This window comes from Rhinopithecus bieti, unplaced genomic scaffold, assembly GCF_001698545.2.
Source record: "Rhinopithecus bieti isolate Rb0 unplaced genomic scaffold, ASM169854v2 scaffold_1618, whole genome shotgun sequence".
Classification (NCBI taxonomy): Eukaryota; Metazoa; Chordata; class Mammalia; order Primates; family Cercopithecidae; genus Rhinopithecus; species Rhinopithecus bieti.
In genome coordinates, this window is record NW_016803937.1 from 1,382,851 (window position 1) to 1,396,247 (window position 13,397).

The 13,397-nt window shown below is 52.2% G+C and overlaps 1 protein-coding gene across 1 annotated transcript in view; it reads left to right on the forward strand.

Moving 5' to 3' along the window:
* The first annotated feature begins 7,607 nt into the window (after positions 1-7,607).
* The window catches only part of SLC7A5 (solute carrier family 7 member 5), a 43,958-nt gene continuing 38,168 nt past the window's right edge, over positions 7,608-13,397 (forward strand). The window contains exon 1 of the mRNA XM_017860055.1: positions 7,608-8,279. Within this exon, the coding sequence (XP_017715544.1) occupies positions 7,742-8,279 (538 nt within the window). The 5' untranslated portion in view covers positions 7,608-7,741. The remainder of the gene's footprint in view (positions 8,280-13,397) is intronic.

Genomic DNA, 13,397 nt, shown 5'->3' on the forward strand with positions numbered 1-13,397 from the left:
AAAAAAAAAAAAAAAAAAAAGACTAGCTTTAGGACAAAAGCTGAGAAGTGGGGTGGAGCCCTCCCTGGTGGCTGGTCATCAGTACAGTGCCTGAAACGCACACAAAGTCTATTTTTATTTTATCTAGTTGAACCTAAGCAAAAAATCTGGCCCTGCAATCTCTAACCTTGCTTCTAACTGTTACTGAGCAATCGCAGGGCTTCGGATTTTACTTGCAGGCATAGCCACTGTTTACCGTTCCGCCATACGAACTTCAGAAGCTAGAAGGATTTGGTGAAGGAAAGTTATGAGTGTCTTTTCTCTAACCAGAATGGTGGATGTTTCCAGTGAAGAGGCAATGAGGCTTTCAAGGTGCCACCAGGAGCAGCTGAAATGAAGTTCTCTCTTTTTTTTTTTTTTTAGACAGAGTCTCACTCTATTGCCCAGGCTGGAGTGCAGTGGCACGATCTTGGCTCACTGCAACCTCTGCCTCCCGGGTTCAAGCAATTCACCTGCCTTAGCCTCCCGAGTAGCTGGGATTATAGGCACCTGCCACCGTGCCTGGCTAACTTTTGTATTTTTAGTAGAGACGGGGCTTCACCATGTTGGCCAGGCTGGTCTTGAACTCCTGACCTTGTGATCCGCCCACCTCAGCCTCCTAAAGTGCTGGGATTACAGGCATGAGCCACCGCCCCCGGCCAAAGTTCTCTTTTAACTGGGAGAATTCACATGCTTATGAATCTGGCTGCCTATGTAAGTGGCACCGTCATTGTGGCCATCAGCATCGCCACGAGGATTAAAGGCCCACCCTGGGTCTGAAGCCAGGCTTGGTCACTTACTGAACTGCCCTTTTTCTCCAACCACAAATGAGGACTAACTACGGTTGCTACAAAAATTAAATGGCATAGAGAGCGTGAAAGGAACATAAATCCTGGGACCTCACACTCGCTGACCAAAGGGAAAAGTGAAGCTAGCGACTGTGTCATGGGAACCGGCCTCCTGTTTCGGTTCCGAATTACTGAGGAACAAATACCTACAAAGATGAAAAGATTGGCTGGGCTTGGTGGCTCACACTTGTAATCCCAGCACTTTGGGAGGCCGAGGCGGGTGGATCACTTGAGGTTAGGAATTCCAGACCCGCCTGGCCAACATAATGAAACCCCATCCCTACTGAAACTACAAAACTTAGCCGGTGCGGTGGCGGGTGCCTGTGAAACCAGCTACTTGGGAGACTGAGGCAGGAGAATCACTTGAATCTGGGAGGTGGAGCTTGACACACTACACTCCAACCTGGCGACAGAGTGAGACTCCATCTCAAAAAAAAAAACAAAAAAGATGAAAAGCTGCACACCTCCCTCACATTTTGCCCATAAGGAAATTCCTTGTGGGCTTCAAGATCTTCACCCTAAAGCGCTTCTGTTAAAGTTCGCCCTGGCAATGTGAACTGATAGCTTATCTTCACATGTGCTGGGACAAGGGGCAGAACTGAGTTGTCCCTCCGCCTACCTGAGGCAAATACATATCTCATTGTTTCCGCCGCCCTGTCTTCGGGTATCTTATGTAAAACCGCAGAGTCACTGAACCAGACAAAAATGTGAATTTTCCTCCACCCTCTTACATGAAAATTGTGTATTTCCCAATATCCTGCCCTTCCCCCTTTCAATATTGAAGCCCTCAAAATCATCTTCAGATAAAGGCACAGACCAGTCTCTCAGGTGCGCGTCCCTAATGTTGGCATTTAAACCTAAAATGATGGAGACTTGCCTCAGTCATCTTCCGTGACTGGCAAGAGTCTTTAAGGCCTGGCACAGGCCGAACACTCACTGAGTGGCTGCCCTACACACCTGTCTACTAGGAAACAGAACGGAATTTCTGGTTGTACTCAGGGCAGCCCCACCTTGTTAAGCATGCAGACAGGGAAAGCTAACCTCTGAGCATAGCAAAAGCACGGCTTTCAAAAACAAACCTCTGGAAGAAGCAAGGACCCTTGTTATGTTAAAAGACGCAGACATTTCTCCCCTACAACTGAGAACCAGCCCGGCAGGGGACTCACAGGTGTGAGGCAGCCTCAGCAAGCCTGACTTCAATTAAGGGCTGTGAATCCAGCAAATCTGAGCCTCAATTAATTTAGAAAGTGTATTTTGCCAAGGTTGAGGGCGCACCCATGACACAGGCTCAGGAGGTCCTGACCACATGGGCCCAAACTGGTTGGGATACATTTTAAGGAGACAGGAGACATCAATCGAGTACATTTTAAAAATACATTGGTTTGGTTCAGAAAGGTGGGACAACTCAAAGCGGGAGGTAAATTTACCTCTAGCGCAGGCTAGAGGTAAATTTAAACATTTTCTTCTTTTTTTTTTTTTTTTTTTTTTTTTGAGACAGAGTTTTGCTCTTCCACCCAGGCTAGAGTGCAGTGGCGTGATCTTGGCTCACTGCAACCTCCGCCTCCCACTTTCAAGCGATTCTCTTGCCTCACCTCCCAAGTAGCTGGGATTACAGGCACCTGCCACCATGCCCCACTAATTTTTGTATTTTGAGTAGAGATGGGGTTTTACCACATTGGCCAGGCTGGTCTTGAACTCATGACCTCGCGATCCGCCCGCCTCGGCCTCCCAAAGTTCCCAAAGTGCTGGGATTATGGGTGTGAGCCACCGCACCTGGTCAGTTTAAACATATTCTGGTTGATAATTGGTTGAGTCTGTCTAAAGACCTGGATCATCGCTGGGCACGGTGGCTCACGCCTGTAATCCCAGCACTTTGGGAGGCCGAGGTGGGCGGATCACCTGAGGTCAGGAGTTCGAGACCAGCCTGGCCAACATGGTGGAACCCGGCCTCTACTAAAACTACAAAAATTAGCTGGGCGTGGTGGCGGGCGCCTGTAATCTCAGCCACTCGGGAGGCTGAGGCAGGAGAATCACTTGATCACAGGAGGCAGAGGCAGAAGAATCACTAGATCCTGGGAGGCAGAGGTTGAAGTGACCCAGATCGTGCCATTGCACTCCAGCCAGGGCAACAGAGCGAGACTCTGTCTCAAAAAAAAAAAAAAACACACAAAAGACCTGGGATCAGTAGTAAGGAATGTTTGGGGGCCAGGCACAGTGGCTCACGCCTATAATCCCAGCACTCTGGGAGGCCGAGGCGGGTGGATCATGAGGTCAGGAGATAGAGACCATCCTGGCTAACACCATGAAACCCCATCTCTACTAAAAATACAAAAAATTAGCTGGGCTTGGTGGCACATGCCTATAGTCCCAGATACTCGGGAGGCTGAGGCAGGAGAATCGCTTGAACCCGGGAGGCAGAGGTTGCAGCGAGCCGAGATCACTCCACTGCACTCCAGCCTGGGTGATAAGCGAGACTCTTGTCTCAAAAAAAAAAAAAAGGAATGTTTGGGTTACGGTGAGGCTGTGGAGATGAAAGTTGTATCATGCAGATGAAGCTTTTAGCTAGCAGGCTTCAAAGAGAACAGGCTGTAAAATGTCAATCTTTAAGTCTGATAGACTTCAAGTCTGTGTTGGTGTTAGTGCTGGAGAGGTCTCTGACCCCCACTTCCCTTCCTGGCCCGAACCAGTCTTTCCGGTTAAATGTGAGGAGCCCTGGCTGAGGAAATCTGTTTAGATGGCTGGAGCATCCCTTAGAATTTTATTTTGGTTTACAGGGTTTACCAGGTAAGTCGTTTTCCTGGGAAAAAGAGTGAGTTGAAAGGAAGAGCAAGGATCTGCTCAGGCCCTCACTCCTGCATTTTGCTGAGATGAAAACCAAAATCCCTGCACTGGGAGACTCGCCTCACAATCTGAAAACGAAGGATTGTCCCCCAGGTTCCCTCTCCTCGCCCTGCAGCCTTGCTGCTCCCCTGCAGCTGCTCCAAATGACAGAATAATGACAGGTTCGCCTAGTGAGAGAGGGTGGCCTGCTCAACTCCACGCTGGTGCTCTGAGCGGGACGGAAGATGCCTCATCTCATTTATGCTGCACACGGCCTTAAGAAGGACCTGAAGGGGACCGTGCACAGTAGCTCAAGCCTGTAATCCCAGCACTTTGGGAGGCCGAGGCGGGCGGATCACGAGGTCAGGAGATCAAGACCATCTGGGCTAACATGGTGAAACCCCGTCTCTACTGAAAATATAAAAAAAAAAAAAAAAAAAAAAAAAAAATTAGCCGAGTGTGGTGGCAAGCGCCTGTAGTCCCAGCTATTTGGGAGGCTGAGGCAGGAGAATCGCTTGAACCTGGGAGACGGAGGTTAGAGTGAGCCAAGATCATGCCACTGCACTCCAGCCTGGGCTACAGAGAGAGACTCTGGCTCAAAAAGTAAAAACAAAAACAAACAAAAAATACACGCCGTGATCATTACCGGTGACACACACTTTGTTCCACCATGTGGATGCACAGTGTTTACCAAAACAAATCTGCTGGACGTTTGGCTTATTTCCAATATTGGCTATTATCATTTTTTTGAGACAGTGTCTCACACTGTCACCCAGAGTAGAGTGCAGTGGCATCATCACAGCTCACTGCAGCCTCAAACTCCTGAGCTCACGCCATCCTCCCACCTCAGCCTCCTGAGTAGCTGAGACTACAGGCACGCACCACCACGCCCAGCTCATCTTTTTGATTTTTGGGAGAGACAAAGTCTTGCTATGTTGCCCAGGCTGGTCTTGTACTCCTGAAGGAAGCAATCCTCCCACCTTGGCTTCCGCAGGTGCTGGGATTACAGGCGTGAGCCACCACACACCCGGCACTGGTTATTATCTCTTAAAGCTATAGTAAACAACTGTGTAGCCAAAACACAGCATATATTCTTTTTCCTTTTTTTTTTGAGATGGAGTCTCCGAGTCTCGCTTTGTCGCCAGGCTGGAATGCAGTGGCACGGTCTTAACTCACTGAAACCTCCGCTTCCTGGATTCAGGCAATTCTCCTGCCTCAGCCTCCCAAGTAGCTGGGATTACAGGCATGTGCCATCATGCCTGGCTAATAACACAGCATATATTCTTATTTCCTTAGAGAAATCTCAAAAGTGGAATTGCTGAGTCAAAGGGAATTAGGCTTTTGATAGACACTCCCAAATTTCCCTCTATAGAAAGTACTGCGTGTGGTGGCTCACGTCTGTAATCCCAGCACTTTGGGAGGCCAAGGTGGGCGGATCACAAGGTCAGGAGTTTGAGAGCAGCCTGACCAACATGGTGAAACCCTGTCTCCACTAAAAATACAAAAATTAGCTGGGTGCGGTGGCAGGTGCCTGTAATCCCAGCTACTCAGGAGGCCGAGGCAGGAGAATCGCTTGAACCTGGGAGGTGGAGGTTGCAGTGAGTCGGATTGCGCCACTGCACTCCAGCCTGGGCAACAGAGCGAGTCTTTGTTTCAAAAAAAAGAAAAGAAAGTATTCTCCCAACCAGCTCAAGTGAGAGTGACACAACTTTTTTATCTTTTTCCTGCCAAATGTGTCCACCAGATGGCACTCTTTGCTAAGATTATAGACTCGTAGCTTTCAGGTGAAGGCGTTTCAGGACTTCAGATTCCATCAGGAAGTCTGAAATGAGTAGATTTGCTGCATAAATCTAGGACGTTGTCATATGAAAACCAAGTAAAAACTGACAGAGGTGGTGTAATAGCTGTGTGACTTGAAAACGCTCATGGCTGTTGTCACCCTTCCTGCTTAAGGGCTCCAGCACTTGCCAGGAGCCTGGCTCTGGGGGCACCAACCATGACTTGCACCAACTGCACAGGGCCCCTCTGTGCCTGTGGGGCCCCCTGCGCCTCCCTTATTAATTCTCACTCACCCTGGGCTCTCAGCTCCAGACACCACCTCAGAAAAGTCTACCTGGACCTGCCTGGTCCCTGTCGCTGGCTCACTTGGCCCCCTGTCCTGTCCTTGGCTGATCATGGTTATAATTCTATGCCTTGGGGTGCGACTGTTGGTTGTCCTTCTTGTTGCTCAGAGAAGAATGGCAGAATGATGAAAAGCACCATATAAGTTCAGAGTCAAAAGGACAGCCCCCAGGCCACTTGCTGGCCAGACAAGAGAGGTAACCCTACTTACTAAGCCTCAGCTTCCTTATCTGCAAAATGGTTCTAATTGGCACCTACCCTATTGCATAAGATGCTGCCTAGGGGAGGACTTAGTGACTGCTCAGTGAGTTTGCCCAGCCATGGTGGTACTGTCTCCTTCCCTCTGCAGGCACAGCGGCAAGAACAAGGCAGATGGAGGGCTCTCTGCACCTTCCCCAGCCAGCAATGTGGACGGCAGATTAGAAGTTAGCGTCTGTGTGACCTCTGCGCTCCCTGCCTGTGGCTGCCTGGACTGCTGAGCTTTCGCTTGGTTTTATCACTGAAGAGGAATGCCCGCCATACTGGGGGGCAAGCAAGGTCCAGAATGACAAGCCCTGGCATTCCTCAGCCGCCCCCTCCCCGGGGTGGGGCCTGGACATTCCTGGCTGCAGTTAGACATCCCAGCATGATGGGTACTCTGACCCCCCTCCACCATGGCTATTGTTAGGAATTCTGTGGATTCCAGAGGCATCTGCCCAGCAGACTGTCTTGCTGTGAACAACCAGCTCTGCAACCGGAGTTTGCGTGTTTGCCCTGGGAGACTGAACGTTCACCCAGAACAAGGCCTCCCCCACATGCCTGTAGGCTGCTGCCGCTGTGAGCTTCCAAGGAGCCGTTAGGACACATGCCAAGGAACCCCGGGGTTGGGGGGGGGGGTCCCGAGAAGCTTCCTCCCTGACCCACACCCTCTGAACAGGTCTTTGGCTGCTCACCAGTCTGGTCAATCTCGGGGCAGTATTTATATTCCTTCCATTTCCAGCCTAGAGCCTTGGCATCCTGCTCCCGCTCCTCTAACTGAAATTACCTCTCAACCCTTTTTACCCAAGATGCCGCTCACATTCCCCAGGAATAACAAGTTTTAAAGCCCCTTCACACTGAAGTCTGCCTTTGAATTCCTCAGCTAGATTTGGGGGTGGGGTCTTATGGCTCCCAGGGAACCCCCCCATTCTGTTGATTAAATTGAGCTCAGGTAGACTGCTGGCTTCCGAAAGCCTGTGTTATTACTGCTTCTCAAAGCTGCGGGCACCGGATCGCCGTCTTTAGCAAGACTCCTTTGTAATACAATGGGAATTACTGGGTTGCCTCGGTTCGGTTCTTCCCTCCTCTCAGTTCGCGGCTCACCAGCCCCCGATGCAGCCCCCAGGCTGGAAGGAGCTTCCCCGCGGGTCATCCTCTCATGCCTCCCCCGTGCCCCAGGAGCTGGTTGTGGGGGCGGCTCTATCCCCTTGGCCCATCCGGGACAGGAGCCTAGGTTCGCTTTGGGGGGTACCCCAAACCCCATCCTTGGCTTCAGGCCAGCCCTGGTGCACCGCCCCTCCCAAGCTAGACGCCAGGCTGCGGGCGAGTAGGTGAAGGGGCGCGCCGTGACCTCCAGGCCCCGCCCAGGCGCACCCGGGAGGACGGGCTGGAGTGACGCGGGCGTCGGCGGGGAGGTCGCGAGGCCGGGGTGTCCACGGCGCAGGAGGGCTGGGGCCTCCGGGGACGACGCGGGCCTGGGAATAGCCCGCCAGGCATGGCCTGACGACGCACGTGCTCCGGGCAGGGCCGAGGGGGCGGGGCTGAGGGCTCGGGGCGGGGCGGGGGCCGCGGCGGGCGGGCGGCCGGCCAAAAGCGGCTGCGGCGGTTCCTGACCAGCGGCGGGCGGCGGGCGGCGCGCCACGGTCCCGGCTGGGTTGCGGCTCCCGGGTCTCCCAGGCCCGGCCGGCGCGGAGAGCATGGCGGGCACGGGCCCGAAGCGGCGCGCGCTAGCGGCCCCGGCGGCCGAGGAGAAGGAAGAGGCGCGGGAGAAGATGCTGGGCGCCAAGCGCGCGGACGGCGCGGCCCCGGCGGGCGAGGGCGAGGGCGTGACCCTGCAGCGGAACATCACGCTGCTCAACGGCGTGGCCATCATCGTGGGCACCATCATCGGCTCGGGCATCTTCGTGACGCCCACGGGCGTGCTCAAGGAAGCGGGCTCGCCGGGGCTGGCGCTGGTGGTGTGGGCCGCGTGCGGCGTCTTCTCCATCGTGGGCGCGCTCTGCTACGCCGAGCTGGGTACCACCATCTCCAAGTCGGGCGGCGACTACGCCTACATGCTGGAGGTCTACGGCTCGCTGCCCGCCTTCCTCAAGCTCTGGATCGAGCTGCTCATCATCCGGCCCTCCTCGCAGTACATCGTGGCCCTGGTCTTCGCCACCTACCTGCTCAAGCCGCTCTTCCCCACCTGCCCGGTGCCCGAGGAGGCAGCCAAGCTCGTGGCCTGCCTCTGCGTGCGTGAGTACGGGGCGCGGGCCGGGGGCTGGGAGGTCGTAGTCCCTGGGTCCTTGGGTCCCTGCATCCTTGCGTCACTTCTCCCCTGGCTCCCTCATCTCCACATTTTTGCATCCCTGGACCATCCCGACAGTTCTAGGCTAAGGTCATTGGTCCCAGAAACCACGTGCGTTTCTTTCATTCATTCTTTTACACTTCTCCCCACAGGCTAGGAATATCTTCAGTGAGGGGACAGCAGAGTCCCTGCGCTGCCCTTCGGTGGGCATTCCATTCCCCCACTTAAGGGGTTCAGGCAAGTGCCAGCCTCCCGTTGGCCCCGCTGAGCAATACTCCCAGCCTCTTGCGTGGCACCCACGTGGAGTGACTGAGCAACCCATTTACTGTTAGAGCTCCGATTGCTGACTGGTTGGTGAGAAGGAAATTGCAGTTTAAAAAAAAACCCATTCATTTCTGCTCTCCAAACCAGCTTGTCAGGAGTCAGTGACACGGGCTGACTCATAAGAAAACAGTAGTAATAAAATCGTATGCGGGCAGTGGCTGGTGCTGGTTTAGGCTAAGGGATCCCCCCGAGGGTTGCCCAGTAGTGAGAGAGGGGAGCTTGGCTGCAGATTCAGTCTTGGAGTGGATGGACGTGCGAGTCCCAGGTTATGCTGGGAAACAGCCATGGGGCACCTGTTTTGGTGGGCTGGGTGCTGGTGTGTTCTTCACCAGGCCAGAGAGAACTGCTTTTCAAAACAGTTTTCTTGTGGGACTTCAGGGGGAAAATCACTTGTACCAGATGTCACATGATTTGGCTGGGTGAGGTGGGAAGGCAGGTCTTGGCAATCCTCAGGTTCATCCCAGGGCCTTGGAAGGGTCTTGCTTTTGAAGTTTATGTTGGAACCCTGGCCATCCCAACTTAGATTTATTTGCGTTAAGAGCTGCCAGCTAATTTGAGGATGGGCCTGGATCTCAATAGTGTGTGTGCACATTCAAGGTGGGAAGGACTAAATTTATAGTTTGGAGCCAAAATCAGGGGACTGTGTAATTACTTGGAGTGACTTCTGACTGGCAGGACCTGTTGGCGCTGTTTTCTGCCACACTGTACTTTGGGGGGAAGGGAGAGGGGGAGGCATTTATTCATAAATGTGAAAATGCCCCGAGGGCGAGACTCAGCAGGGCTCTGTGTGGTTTCCCTGAGTCTCAAAAGCTTCCCTGAGGTTCTGAGCGGAGCAGCCACACCACTATGCAGGTCAAAGCCAGGAAAAATCATAGCAGGACTGGAGTGGGTAGAGCCTGTGGCTTCCAGCTGGGCATTGGAGATGTGGATGTAGAGGATGACTCTGGTTTCTCTTTTTGTCATTAGGAGAATTTCACGAGTTCAGTCTCCCTCCCACCTAGGTACATGTCGGCCCAGAATGTAACGACATGGATAATAGCTTACACAGCCTGCACTCTTATCTTTAAAAATGAATCCCTGGTTGGCTGGGTGTGGAGGCCCACACCTGTAATCCCAGCACTTTGGGAGGCCGAGGCAGGCGGATCTACCAAGGTCAGGAGACCAGTTGAAATCCCACCACTGCACTCTGACCTGGGTGACAGAGCAAGCCTGTCTCAAAAATGAGTCTCTGAGTGCTGAGCCTCTGACTTCCTACTGGTGCCAGGAGTGAGTCATGGGAAATGCTGCATTGGCCACCAGGAAGGAGACATAGGATGGGGTGCTGCCTAGTTTTCTCTTTCTAATGAAAAACACATCAGTCATACATGAATTCCTCATTGTTTAAAAATTCAAACCAGCCAGGCACTGTGGCTCACGCCTGTAATCCCAGCACTTTGGAAGGCTGAGGCGGGCAGATCACCTGAGGTTAGGAGTTCGAGACCACCCTGTCCAACATGGTGAAACCCCATCTCTACTAAAAATACAAAAAATTAGCTGGGCGTTGTGGCAGATGCCTGTAATCCCAGCTACTCAGTAGGCTGAGGCAGGAGAATCACTTGAAGCCAGGAGGTGGAGATTCAGTAAGCTGAGATCGCACCACTGCACTCCAGCCTGGGCAACAAGGTGAGACTCCATCTCAAAAAAAAAAAAAAAAAAAGCAGCCGGGCGCGGTGGCTCAAGCCTGTAATCCCAGCACTTTGGGAGGCCAAGACGGGCAGATCACGAGGTCAGGACATCGAGACCATCCTGGCTAACACGGTGAAACCCCGTCTCTACTAAAAAATACAAAAAACTAGCCAGGTGTGGTGACCTGTGCCTGTAGTCCCAGCTACTCAGGAGGCTGAGGCAGGAGAATGGCGTGAACCCAGGAAGTGGAGCTTGCAGTGAGCTGAGATCCGGCCACTGCACTCCAGCCTGTGCGACAGAGCGAGACTCCGTCTCAAAAAAAAAAAGCAAAAATTAGCTGAGCGTGATGACGCACACCTGTAGTCCCGGCTACTCGGGAGGCTGAGGCAGGAGAATTGCTTGATTGTGCCAAGATCAACGAGCTAAGGTAGTGCACTGAGCTCTGCCCTGGGTGACATATTTCTCCTCCTTTACCACCCCCCAGCCCTGGAGCTTCTGTAACTGCCAGTATACACTTCCAGAGCTGCTTCTGTTACTAATATATCCCTGGCCTATTTATTTAAAAGATCGTAGTGTACAACTTCTTCTCCACCTTTTTTTTTTAAGCCTAAAATGGTCTTGCCATGTTCCCAGGCAGTACGCAGAGGCCGCCCTCTGGCTTTTTAGCTGCTAAGACTTCCCTGTGTCTTCCCTGTGCTCACCACACCACCCCCATAGACCCCTGTGGAGGGCATTTGTGATTTCCCAGCTTCGTGCAAATGGTAAAAGGGTATGTTGTCTTTGGTTTTTTGTTTTTGTTTTTGTTTTGAGACATAGTCTCTCTGTCACCCAGGCTGGAGTGCAATGGCACCATCTCACTGCAACCTCTGCTTCCTGGGTTCAAGCGATTCTCCTGCCTCAACCTCCCGATCTTAGATTACAGGCATGTGCCTCAGCCTTGAAATTTGCTAGGATTACAGGCGTGAGCCCTCGCACCCGGCTGGGTGTGGATTCTAATGTAACAGCTAATGTGCCTTCCAAAGAGGCTGTACCGAGTCACACGTTCCTGGATTTAATTTGTGGTAATAGGGTTTTAAAAAGTATTTTTATTTGTTTATTTTATTTTATTTTTTGTGGGAAATGGAGTTTTGCTCTTGTTGCCCAGGCTGGAGTACAATGGCACGATCTCGGCTCACTACAACCTCCGCCTCCTAGGTTCAAGCGACTCTCCTGTCTCAGCCTCCCGAGTAGCTGGGATTATAGGCGCTCACCATGCCCAGCTAATTTTTTGTATTTTTAGCAGAGATGGGGCTTCACCATGTTGGCCAGGCTTGTCTTGAACTCCTGACCTCAGGTGATCCACCCACCTCTGCCTCCCAAAGTGCTGGGATTCCAGGCATGAGCCGCCGCCCTTGGCCTAAAAGCATTTTAAATAGCTTTCCAGCAGTCCTTTTGGTCCCAGGAGATAAAACGTGGAGGTAGGCTCTAGAGTGCCAACCCTCTCTGACCCAGAGGTGAGGGTTATTGTTAGTAGAAACCCTTTCAGGAAAGGTGAGGGCCCCGCTGCTCATGTCCCTAAGCCATTTGTACTTGCTTTTCTCTGACCCATCTGTGTGTGTGGTGAGTGTGTCTGTGTGTATGTGTTGCTTTTTTTTGGAGAGTGATTTTCAGTAACAGAAAAGGATGTGCTCTCTGCAAGAGTGAATCTCTTCTTGCCCCTCTGTGTAAGGCAAGAAGGAGAAGCTGTGTTCTCTGAACAGGAAGACCCTGCTGAGAGAAGGAGGTGTGTTGGGGTTCAATCATTCTGGTGGGAAAAATATTAGAGATAGTTATAGAAATAGTCACAAATTGGCCGGGCGCGGTGGCTCATGCCTATAATCCCAGCACTTTGGGAGGCCGAGGCAGGTGGATCACGAGGTCAAGAGTTCAAGACCAGCCTGGCCAAGATGGTGAAAACCCCATCTCTACTGTATTGTAAAAATACAAAAAAATTAGCTGGGCGTGGTGGCACGCACCTATAACCCCAGCTACTCCGGAGGCTGAGGCAGAGAATTGCTTAAACTTGGAGGGGCGGAGGTTGCAGTGAGCCGAGATCGCGCCACTGCACTCCAGCCTGGGCAACAGAGCGAGGCTCCATCTCAAAAAAAAAAAAAAGGAATAGTCACAAATCTTGGAAGACCGAGAAGAGCTGGCTGAAGGCAGCCTGATCTCTTTACCTTTAGTTAAACAAATAAAAATAGTATTAAAAGAAAGGCAGAGTAGTTTACCTAGCTGTCTTGTTTACTCATATAATCTTAAGACCATGGACGCTTAAGTGCTTTTTACGTGGCAAGTCCACAGTGTCCATTACACTCTAATGGTGTTGACTGAAGCTTTTGAGTCATCTTACCGAATAAATGCGAGTCTGACTAGCTGATGGGGGCCAAGTAGCAACTGGTTTACAGGACTCAGCAGGGAGCCTGTAAGCGGCCGGGCCCCTCAGCTGGACTGGCAGAGCAGAATATCTGTGTGTCAGTGGACTTTATTCATCTGTCGCCGGGTTGGGGTCTGCAAGGGACAGACTCCCTGCAGCTGGTGCCCCCTCAAAAGGAGTGATGTCGCAGAGGTGGGCTTGTCTGAGACTGGTAAAACTCCACGCCGATTCTCAGGTCATTCTGACTTCAGCATGGAGAAGGACAGTGGATGTCCCAGGAAGGAAGACCCTGCCCTATAAGGGGGCTTCTGACAGGTGCATGTGGCAGCATCTGCAGGTGAAGCGGCAGCTGCATTCCAGGTGCAGGGGGCAGCCTGGATCCCGGACCGGTGGGCAGGATGGGCGTTCCGGGATGCGAAGGAGAGGCTGGGCCTTTGATCTGTGGACATTGCTCCTGGAGCAGTGAAAAGCCATAGAAAGTGAATTTTTTTTTTTTTTTTTTTTTTTTTTGAGACAGAGTTTTGCTCTTTTGCCCAGGCTGGAGTGCAATGGTGCAATATCGGTTCACTGCAACCTCCACCTCCCAGGTTCAAGCGACTCCTCCCGCCTCAGCCTCCTGAGTAGCTGGGATTACAGGTGTGTGCCACCATGCCTGGCTAATTTTTTATTTTTTAGTAGAGACAGT